Raw genomic sequence first — 11,590 nt, 5'->3', positions numbered from 1 at the left:
CTAATTCTCAATCACAATGGGGGGAAAAAAATCACTTTGAGACATCAGGAGGAAGAAAGAAGAGCTTTGCTGAATGCTGCTGTCCGTGGTACTGAAACCAACCAGCAGCCCACCCTGTAACCACAGCAATTCATGCTCCAGTCATGATGCACCAGCTCCAGTGATGCATCACTTTTCCCTACTGCTTATCTATCGAATCGTAGCTTGTGATCAACAGCACATTGCTTGAAACAATTTTGAAGCCCGACAGTTAATATTCCTGACAAGATGATGTACATTTCTGTCCGAACCATAAACCATGAAGTAAGACCTGATCTTAATACGTCAACTTTTGTTGGTAGTGTGTTGCTACAACAAAAGCACAACAAGTTTTTTTGTTTACAAATGAGAACTTTATATTTCAAATACAAAATTTTATGAACAGAGTTGCCAAAAATAACAACACATTTACAATATTTTCTAAAAAATAGATCTTTTAAATAGTCTCTCCAACAATAGCTTAATATACATATTTGACAAATCTTTGAGCAGTCATATAGGAGAATACCTTGGATGTCCTACATTTTAACAGAGTGTGTCTCTTCACCAAGCATACTAAACAAGTGCCAGATAGAGGGAATTTAGGTCACATGTGCTAAAATTGCCCATTTATTTCATAAAGTCATATTTCACATGATTGAATTCTCTTCCCCTTGTGTTAAAAGTCAAAATTACTGATGCTTGAGTAACAGATGGAAATCAACTATGGAAAGGAGAGCTGTGAAATACACGTGTAATATTGAAGGATAAAAATAATTACTGTTATTTGTTATGATGCTGAGCTGTTACTTAATACAGTAGTTGAATACAGCCTGAGTCTGGTGTTTGCTTTAACTAGATTCTACTGACCTGAAAACACCAAAAACAATGGAAAACAAACAAACAAAAAAAAAAGTTCAATAAACTACCTGAAAAATGTGTAAATGAATTATATAAATCAGTTTGAGACAATCAGGTCATATGAAAGCAGACGCCAGACAGGAGAAAAGGAGAAAAGGAAGAAAGGCGGCCATCATAGCACCGTACATCTGTCCAGCATCAGTAGGTGAGCAACACGAATATGTAAATCCCATCTTCATTGTTTGCTATAACAAGGTTAACGTTTCTTTTAAATGTGAAGTCATAATGCAACACCAACATATTGTCACATTGTACTCTGAACAAATACATATTACTTACTCATCCGCAGCTTAAGGAACTAAATAATTTGTCCAGTTAAATATTCTAATATACACAATAGCGTTTTAAAATACGATTCTGACAGTCAACCTAGTAAAGTTCATTTTCTGCCTCCATTTTCTGATTCATAATTGCATAAATACTTATGTACATATATAGCTTCATTTGTCAGGTGCTAATGTGACCCTTCATGTTCATGCCAGTATATTTTATGGTGTAATTATGTGTTTAAAGTGTGTCCATAGGCATTATTGTTGTGAGATTGCTGTAAATACTGTACAAACTAATGACGAAAACTGTTTTCAATATTGCTTTGTTCATCTTCAGAGTTGTGTCGCAGAGACATCTGATTATATTAATGCAGACATTTGTAAATGCTGAGGTCAGCATTTTCTTCATTTCCTTCCAGATTTTAGATTGTTTACAAAATTGTGGATTTTTTTTTTTTTTTCCCCCAGACATTTCATCTCCTTCGGGACCAATTAATCTTAAAAAAACAAACAAAAAAAGATTATTGGATGTCAGTAATGAGAATGTCTTCTTCTGTCTTCTCTTCTCAGCCTTCTCTCCACTTTTTGCCTTTTGCATGATTTTAGAGGAAGAAAGAAAATGTTTGTGGAAAATACAACAAATACAGGTGATTGGAATCAGTACGAAATATATTTACATTTAAAAATCAAATGACTTTGGCAATCCTTCGGTTGCTTTCTTGTGGAAGAAAAGACAGCTGTCTTCTATGCTCTGGTGCTCTGAATAAAGGTGACTGAAAGTCTGAAACATGTCTCTGTGGCTTCATGCTATGTCATTGTTCAATACCCCAAGGGTGGAAGTGTGCAGCGTTCAACAGTATTTTGCCCAGCTTCTCTAGAAGCCAGGGGTACCAGTGCAGCCCGTCATTCTGCACCTCGGATGGCCCAGTGAAGCTGTAGAATAGTCTCAGTGGGGCCAGGGCCCAGTGGGACAAATGATGCCCGTCCACAGCAGCGTAGCAGGACGCCAGCACGCCGTTCACCACTATAGACCCGTGCTGTGTGAGTGGAGCGTACAGCCCAGTTCTCCTCTGCTCCTCCACAAAGGTTATGACTGAAAGTCGTGCCTGAGATCTCTCCTTCCCTGTCGATGTGAGCACACACTGTCCCGGCCTGACTTCACTGGCAAAGACTGTCCTCAGACCTGCTTCTCCAGGAGGTCTGACCTTCCGTGTAAGTCGCTCATGACCTGCTTCTTGCCACATCGGTTGACCGAGCCCACCCATGCAGTCTGTGGCAAAGATCAGGTGAGCAGCTGTGAGAGTGATATTAAGTCCTGCATCGGTCCCAATAATGTAAAAGATCTTTGTTGCGTTGGGCTGGCGGTCCAGAAAGGATAAGACTGTGCTGTAGAGGAGTGGACCATCTCCATCTATTGTTGAGGAAGCCAAGACGCGGTCGCCAGGGAGAACATCACACATCTGTTTGGTAGCCCCGCCTTCGAGGATGACGTGTGCATCACCAGGAAAACAACCACCAGTTTTGGCTGCCACTGAATGCTCTGAGAAAGTGAGGAGCGAGAAAACAAAGTCATTAATTCGATTTTTATTTATTTTTTCTTCATTTTATTGGTTAACGATGACAAAGCAAAGACATATAGAGTTGTAATTTCTCCCAGGGGTTGAGCAATGACAGCAGCATTCTTTGGCCTTCTAGGGTCACTGCGTCTGTGTGTTATTCTAGGTCAGCGAGTGATCTATAAAGCAGGTGAGACTTTGACACCGACTCAAGAACAGCTTTATCTCAGTGGATCAGTGGTGGATTGGTAAAGTGTGTTTACATTAATGACTCCGGAGCAAGCTTTGTCCTTTCAGTCTGCCTCTGACTCATTTATAATGCACACACAAAAACAGGGAGACACACTTCAGGAAGACATTTGTTTTTATCACCATAGGAACAACCCAACCTGTTGACGTGATTATTTCATTTATGAGTACAGCTCCTGTGAGAAACAACTGCACCTCGTGAGAAAGGTTTCTACAGATTTGTGTAGACTCATAGCCTTTCCAAGGTCAAAGAAGCCATCATTAGATTAAACATGTTGTTTTTAGGCCGTTTAATATGTTTATTCTTAGGGGGTCACAATTCTAAAACTGTCACTTTGACATTAGAGAAACTGGTGCCATCTTGAACTTCCCTCCGGATTAATAAAGTAAAGTAATCTGTCTATCTAATGCACTTTGTCTACTTTCTTTGGACATAGTAATTGTCACGGTCACATAAGTAGGACACAAGTACATAAAGCATTTGTTCTATTTTAGTTTGTTGCATCATCAATGCATTTAGACTGCTAAAATTGCCACAGACTGTGCACTTGACCATGTTTGAGTGTGTCTGCACTGGTTGGCCCTTTAAGATGCAGCGAGATGAGGTGGCAAGACGGGGTAGCCAGCAGAAGCTAATGGATAACCAGCTGATTGTATCACCACAGCCAGAGCACGACTCGGGGTCAGAGAGACAGGAAAGTACACAGACTCAGACTTGGTTCTGGATATTGTTTGGATTACTGCAGTTTGTGTTTTAAACTGTGTCACAATACACTCTCAAGTGTTTCACAAAGGCTGAGATTTTGCTACGAGCTCATGCTGCAACAGTGTATCCTACTGTACTTGGAAAGAACTTGCAGAATGAAAACAGCTCGAACAGATTAGAGTATTTGTTGTGGCTAGTTGGTGCAAAATTGGTTTGCAACAAGAAATGAATCAGTACAAATGTGTGTGTGTGCATGTTTATGTGGGAGGGCTGTCTTGAGGCAGACTTGGAGCAGCCAAATATTTGTGCAAGGTGTGTGTCTGTAAGCCCGAAGGCTGCAGAAAAGGAGGGCTTTGACCAGGAGGTGATAAGACTCAGATAAGAGATCTGAGAGCAATCTACTGAAGGAAAAGGAATAGCAAAACAAAGAGAGAGTTAATCATCTCACAGCCTACTAACCTCAGCAGACTGCTAGAATGTGGTTTGGCATCAAATAACTGGCGGTACCAGACATTGGTAAATGGGTTTCTAAAATGTCTCAAAAAGCAAGAGTTGCTGGAAGTGGAATGCCGTCGGCTTTTGTTTAGCATAAAGAATGTATCTGACAAAATGTGTTGGAGGAATGTGGGTTAATATTAACCATAAAACTGGAAAAACTGTATTCATTCTATGACCAAAATGAAAACAGGAGGGCCAGATGTCACTTTAAATATTCTGTGAATGTTTGTACGTTGATTCATATCAGTATTTTGTCCATGTGTACATCAGTTCAATTGTCTTTTACCAGGAATCTGCTGATGCATATTTTAGCTACGAGAAGGCAACACAACAATATAAAGCCTTAAATCGTGTGAAAGATTACAGTTTTGCTCCGGCTCACCACTACTTTGCACAGGCAAATGTCATATGATCTTGACAACTTTAGGCAGTAGGTCTGACCGAGAAGAGAGCCTGAACACAGCAAAGACCTCAGGTGCACACATTGCTTTGATTGGCTCCCAATAGGCCACTCACACAAACACACAGACCGACTAATGCACTGAAAGGCAAGCTCAACCATTAGCGACTCACCAACAAAAGGTCTAGCGTCAGCCCTCATTAGTGGTAATCACAGCTGGCCACAAATTCATACAGAGACACATTCAGATATTGTACACAACCTCTGTGGCTCATGTGCTTCTCTTACCTGACTTGACACTGCAGTGTATATGTGCTTTGGACTCGTAGTAGACCCAGTCAAAGCCAGCCTCTACAGCCAAACGAGCCAACATGGCATACTTGTTTCTGTCCCTGCAGAAAGGACAAAACATTTGACTCACCATTGGATCTCAGTCAGAGTTAGAACAAAGCAGATTTATTTTTATTACCATCTACACAGAAAGAAAATAGTATAATACTCAGTGAGATTGCGTAATGCTCTAAATATATTGTTATCCCAGCAGGATTTTGGTTACAGGCTGATTTTTGACATTACTGTTTGTTGAGTTAGTCACTGACGCCTTAATTCTCTTTAAACACAGGATTGCCTTGCCAATGTCAAATATAAATTGGTTTACTGTGAACCTACCTGTCTGATGTGGTGATGTCAACAGCACGCCCCTCATAGTGGAGTGAGTCCTCTGAATGATGACCATCCTCATCCCATCCCTCTGTCACTCTCAGCTTTACGCCTGGCCACATGTTCATCACAGAGATGGCTAAAGAGTTCAACTTGTCTTTACAACGCTGAGAAAGGCACACACACACACAGAAAGGAACTGTTCAAAAACAGATCAGCAAAAAGAAATGAACAGGTCCTTATGATGAAATATGCTAAGGTGAAGAGTTAAAGCCAATGAAGCCAGTTGGATATGATGAGTGGGCATTGTGCATGTGAGGGTGGAGCAGTCGGTCAGAGACATCACTATCATCATCATATTGAGGCAGGACAGTGTCGGTGATTCAAAAACAAGGTGTAATTAAGAGAGGAACACAAAAACGTAAGTAGGAGAGTAAGAGAAAGACTAAAAAGGCTGCAGGCCTTTCAAGCCCATACATTTTACAAACACAAAAACTAAAATAAAAACTTACAAAAGCTGTATATAATGGTCCTGATCTTTAACCGTGTCAGGTGGATTTTGTTAGGCGAATGGTCAAAGTACACACATTCCAGGCTCTGTCTTTTTCCGGTACCCTACTTAAGGAGTGAAATAAAAATGCCTCTCAATGTCTATCAATTTACATGAATCTAACAATCTGAAGCAACACATTGATGCTAGTTTAGTTCATGATAATCCACCATGAAGCTGCTGAATAGCTATAAGTCATCTTTACATTTGACTTCTAATATATTTTATAGGTTATAGCCCTGTGGGCGTGACATACTCAAATTGAGATATATTTTTTGGGGGGGAAAGTAATTTTTCATGCATGTACCAACCCAAATGAGGAAACTGAACGATCCATTATAGGTCAATACGAAAATGTAGCAAGTAACGATGATATTGACCACTTGGTGTGGCTTCACGGCAGTTAGTGTGTCTGGTAGCAGAATACGGAGGTGGAACAAAGGGCCAAGAGTCAACGGAATCAATCATTTTGGTTTAAACATTCAACTGACAGCAAACATTTAGCAGGCAATTGGATTTAACAGTGCGGTTAATCTCGTGAGGTGTCATTTACTTGACTCAACCTCGCTGAAATAGTCAGATGACAGCTCCTGATTGACAAACACGATCCTGAACGAGCTGGTTTGTGTCACCAGCCAGAGCAGCACCGGCACTCGGCCACACTGGAACATTTTTACGCGTCTCCTCTTGCGCGCCTGCGGGTTACTCATTCACGATCCCTCTCACCTGGGTCATGAGTCTGTCAGCGCCCGTGTCCTCCTCATCTTTGAAGATTATGTCTGTATTGTAGTTCGGCGTCAGTTCTTTAAAGCGCTCGGAGTTGCGCGTAATTTTGCCCTCCGGTCGCCCGCTGGCTCCCAGGGTCTTCTCGGCAACGTTGGGGCTGAACTGCTTGTAGCCGAGCGGGATGAGCTTCTTCGGGAGCCGCCTCCTGCCGTACCCCCTCCCCGGCCCGCAGCCCTCCGTGGCAGGTGCGAGGAGGAGGACCAAGGCACACAGAGAGGTGGTGAGAAGGAGGAAGATGATCCGCATCGCCCCGGGGGGTGGGAGGACTCTCCCGGGGGGAGAGAGATGTCTTCAGTGCCTCCCAGGTTTAATTCCCGACTCCATCGTCCGTGACAATTGCGATAGCACGTCCGAAACGTTCGGATTAAAGACGACCAGCACCTTGGAGGCACAGGTCACCATTAGGATACAGAAAGTTTTGAGCTTCTCCCCCCACAAAAAAAAAAAAAAAAAAAAAGATTCAGTCAAAGTGGGAAAGTTCGCTCCCGCCGCCTTACAGATTCAACAGTAAGTGTGCAGGCTGTAAAGTCCGTGTATTTAAACAAACAGGTTCAAAGTCGATTTGGTGGGTGAGAGAGTTAAAGAGAGAGCGCGGTTCCTGATGTCCAAGTTGTAGTGTTGTGGTTTTTCCCTCTCTCTGTCTTTTGCTCTCAGATTCTGTCACAACATCAGCCACTTTCTCCAGCTGCTTGGTGTGTGACTGAGAGCTCTTCCTCTCCTCATGCGGCCGACGCGCAACAAGCTGCAGCTTTCCAGTTGAATTGGGAGGATTTGAGTGATCCAAAACGATCTGTTGCCACTTCAGACCGCACCCTGCCAGTCCTGCCCTCCTCTCTCTCTCCCTCTCTCCCTCTGTCCCTTCACTCTGCCACCCACCCCACCCCGCCCCTCCTGGGCACAGGGCGCACCGAGGAGTCCTGTCCACACGCTGCTGGCAGGCAACAAACATAATAAGCTTTGTCCTTTATTGCTGCCACTTTGCATTTCCAGTTGTTGTCCATGTCTGTCTGTGTGCCCTTGACAGCTCAATATGCTGACAACACCATGTTTTTTTTGTTTGTTTGTTTCAGAGTGTAAACAAGCAGAATCAATGAGACAAATCAATTTCCCGTATTATGCTCGCACTATGTTGCTTTCAATATCTGGCAAGATCAAGGGTCATGGTTGGGTGACTATTGGGTGGCTGATGAGATAATTACTCGTTGGCTAATTGCCTTTATGTTTGACAGGTGGACTACATGAAAAAATGCTTGGCAGAAAAAAACAACTAACTGGTTGACATACAGATAGGTCCAAATGTATCAAGATGATTAATAGCTTTGGGCAAGATTTTCAAAATGAGCATATTATACATTTAATCCAGTAACTTTTGGCTTGCTGTCTCATTGCCTGTGTGTGGCTATACACACACATACACAAACACACACAGAGCAGCAAACCCACTCCCTCCAAATTAGCTCTTCAAATATTTGCCAGCAGAAAATCAGAGCTCTCACCAGTGTTTCTCGGGGCAGGGTCCTTTGAATGAATTGAGCTGTATAAGGCTGAGGGTTTCCACAATTTATGTTTTATTATTTGTGAGTGTAAACACCATAAAGTATTTTTGCTGCACCACAGCTTTTCATGTCTCCAGGTGGAACAGAGGAAGCCAAAGAGAGAGATCCACACATAGTAAACATCCATCTATAGTTGTGTTTACCTTTAAGCTGAAATAGAACTTCTACTGACACTTGTGTAAATTCATTAGGACTTTCTGGGTACGGAGCATAAAGACCAGGTTAGAGAAATCAGGATTTGTCCTCGGGGTATTAGTGTTTTACTAACAAGTGATCATGGCCTTATAATTTGGATATGGCTTTTTGAGACATTGACTGCAAGGTCATTAGTCACCTTTTATTAAGTGTTACATTTAACAAGCTCTTTGCAGGGTTTTTTTTTTTTTGGTTTTTTTAAACTGGTTAGCAGCTTCTCTGACTTCTCTGAATATTGAAGCAAAAAGCTCAAGATCCACTCATAAATGTTTGGTCAGTAAAAGACCACCACTTACTGAATGCAGTCAGGCAAAAACAGCCAGTCAGGATCTGACCAACACCTACAGAAATCCTCGAAGTGGCCTGTCTCTTGAAATAAAATAAAATGAACATAATGCTTTATACAATTCGAGATAGCTGCCAACCATGGGTGAATGCAGGTTCTACCTGGAAACATTGACATTCACACTTATAGCCTATTTCACCAGTTAACCTCACATGGATGTTTTGGGACTTTTTGTGACTCCACACAAAAAGGCCTGGCCTTCATTAAATCAAATGATGGATTAATCCCACCTTTTTAATGTGTGAGAACTATAGAAATGACCTGGAACCTCTCAAGAGTTTGTTGTGGATTGCTGCCACTTGTAAGCAAATTCTCTGAAGTCTCAAAATATGGCATCAGCAACAAAAGAAATTAACAACAGATATCTAAATCATGGCTGGATTGAACACAGCATAAGTCTTTGCAGGGAGCAGTACATTTGTTGGAGCCTCCATTTGCTGCATCAACCCACAAACAAAGATATCAGGAAGCTTAGCACATGAACAAATTCAACCAATAGGTTCCAACTGTAGTTTGTTACTATGGATAGTCAGAATCACCATGCATTTAGACAATGTCCTGAGCTAAGTTAACAATCTACTGTTGAAGACTTATTCAAAGAAAACCATCAATTTCAGTTTTATGAGGATGATGATGAGGATGATGATGATGATGATGATGATGATGATGATGATGATGATGATGATGATGATGATGACGATGACGATGACGATGCAAGTTTGAAAGCCATGGGTAAAGTCCATTACTTTTATGAGAATCTGTGTTTTTATTCTGTGCTCACTGGTTTAGTTTCCCTTGAGACTGAAACTGAATAAATGAACAAATGTACACAGCTCACATTTGTTTTGTTTTGTTTTGTTTGTTGTTGTTTTTTTGACAATTCAGTTTCATATTTCCATCTCGTCAAGATCTCAAAGAATATGTGATCATCTTGGGGTCCTTTTTTTTCTGTCTTTTTTTCGGCAACAGCTACGGTAAAGACACCGTCAAAGGGACAGGACAGTGCAGAGTAATATCTATTTATGACTACAACACTCTGAGTCTAACAATATGTTTTGCAGGAGTTCGGTGGATGTCAAGAGCGTTCAGCAGTGTAGCTACTGTATGATTGAAGAAAGTTGTTTTTTTTATAAGATTCAGAGCTGTAGAATGTTATTAGTTGGGGATGCCTTGCCTTTATCTTTCCATTTTAACAACATTGTCTTTTTTGGCGATGGTCAATGCTGGTAATAAAAAGGTTTTAATTGATGAGGTAGATGTAATATTGATGTATCACCCAGTAGTCCAATAGTTGGGCAGACAGTGATGCTGAGGCCATGTACCTCTGAAAGCCTGCTCATGACTTCTGACCAAAAGGTTTGGGTGCGTTGGCAAAATGAGAATGCATGTAAATAATTGTCAACTCACATTTGTTTCATAATATAAGCCTGCAAGCATTTTTACCTATTGCTTACTTTTGTACTGGAGCTCCCTATAGAATTTTTTAAAAAGCATACAACGATCATTTTAATTGTGAATCTCTAATAAGCTACTCGGATCTGTACACGCCATATAAGTGCTGATCATTTTCTCTGCCTCGTACTTTTTCCTGCATGTAAAGTTTGCCTCTAGCATGCACAACTACATATGCCATCTTATAAGTACCCATGTTTGCAGAAGCATGTGTTTTCCGGTAACTATCAGCATTTTGTGGTGTTGCTTGTGTGCGTGTGTGTGTGTGCATGTATGCGTGTCATCTTTCCTTTGAAGATCATAAATACAGGCGTGGCTCCGGGCAGGCTCGCTGCCTATTCAGCGTGGCTGTCGACAATGCTTCAGAAGTGGTCACATTCTCCAATCCATCCATCCATCCATCCATCCATCTTTCAGTTGCTCTTGGCCTCAAGAAAGGACATTATGGCCTTTCAAGCAGAAAACAATCTGATCAGAACAAACTCAAGTGGATTCTGAGACACCCGTCCCCATATCTTGTTTCTCTATTACTATTAATTTGTCAATTTCCTCTATTCCTGTCAGCTCCAAAATGGTTCACATGCTGTAAGGTATGAACTTAAACAGACTTGCCCATTAGGGTCACAAGTAATAACACACACATATCTAGGTCTGTAAGTGTAGTACACACATGCTCACAGGCACATACTCACATACGCCAGGCCAGCCGACAAGCCAACCAAGCATCAGGCCCTCGCTCATTGATGTTTGTTAAAGTTATTAATTTTCTCAGTGAAATAAGAGGCCATGGTGGCAGGACAGAAGGAGATGGGTGCCAGCCCCAGAATCTCTTTCAGCTTTCATCTACTGACACTGAGGCTCTGTGAGTCCGCAGCCTTTACGTGGGCATCGGGGTTACCCACGCATACCCAGTGCCCTAACCAACAAAGAGTCTGAATGGGGGGAAAGGAGAAGGGCACAGATGAAAGAAAATGCTAAGAAGAAGATGAAACAGAAGAGACGGGATAGATGTGAAAAATGATTATACAGAAGAGCAGCAATATAATGAGAGTGGTTTGAGAAAATTGTGCAAAGAGACAGTGGAGACGATTCGGAAACGAGTATAAAGAAATCAGAAACAAAAGATGAAAGCTGAGAAGTTGATCAGAAGAAAAAAGGAGTGGGGTTGAAACGGTAAGAAACAGCCAACTGCATGGCACATTAGCTAGTAAACAAGTGAGTTTGGGTTGTTTTTCAGTCAGTGGAAGCTAGCGTGTTTGTGGCTTGTGGTAGATCGCTGTAATATGGGTTGAGGGACGTTATGCTCAAGGTAACAACAGCTGGTGGCTAAAACCACCATCCCTCTTCCTCCTCCTCCTGCTCTTTCTGTCCCTCCACACTCCAGCATCCAACCCCAGACCACAATAAACACCTCACACTATGTCTTTA

General features: G+C 41.8%; 1 protein-coding gene across 1 annotated transcript; it reads right to left on the bottom strand.

Annotated features, from left to right (window-relative positions):
* Positions 1–380: 380 nt before the first annotated feature.
* LOC308118550 (indian hedgehog B protein-like) lies at positions 381–7,467 on the bottom strand. The gene is made up of 4 exons (XM_080478008.1): positions 6,554–7,467; positions 5,287–5,444; positions 4,906–5,009; positions 381–2,748 (listed from the first exon to the last, which is right to left on the bottom strand). Exons 1-4 carry the CDS (start codon positions 6,857–6,859, stop codon positions 2,021–2,023), a joined length of 1,296 nt encoding a protein of 431 aa, XP_080334134.1. The 5' UTR covers positions 6,860–7,467; the 3' UTR covers positions 381–2,020.
* Between the last annotated feature and the right edge of the window lie 4,123 nt (positions 7,468–11,590).

The sequence above is a fragment of the Lipophrys pholis genome, assembly GCF_963383615.2.
Source record: "Lipophrys pholis genome assembly, chromosome: 13".
NCBI classification, from domain to species: domain Eukaryota; kingdom Metazoa; phylum Chordata; class Actinopteri; order Blenniiformes; family Blenniidae; genus Lipophrys; species Lipophrys pholis.
This window is presented reverse-complemented; position numbering and strand designations above follow the sequence as displayed.

What these genes read in the sequence shown, in the direction of transcription:
- LOC308118550 (XM_080478008.1), bottom strand. Translation starts at nt 6,859, where the DNA reads ATGCGGATCATCTTCCTCCTTCTCACCACCTCTCTGTGTGCCTTGGTC. An exon ending in CTGACAGACTCATGACCCAG is followed by an intron (nt 5,445 to 6,553) that starts GTGAGAGGGATC and finishes TGCCTTTCTCAG; the next exon opens with CGTTGTAAAGACAAGTTGAA. An exon ending in ACACTGCAGTGTCAAGTCAG is followed by an intron (nt 2,749 to 4,905) that starts GTAAGAGAAGCA and finishes TCACTTTCTCAG; the next exon opens with AGCATTCAGTGGCAGCCAAA.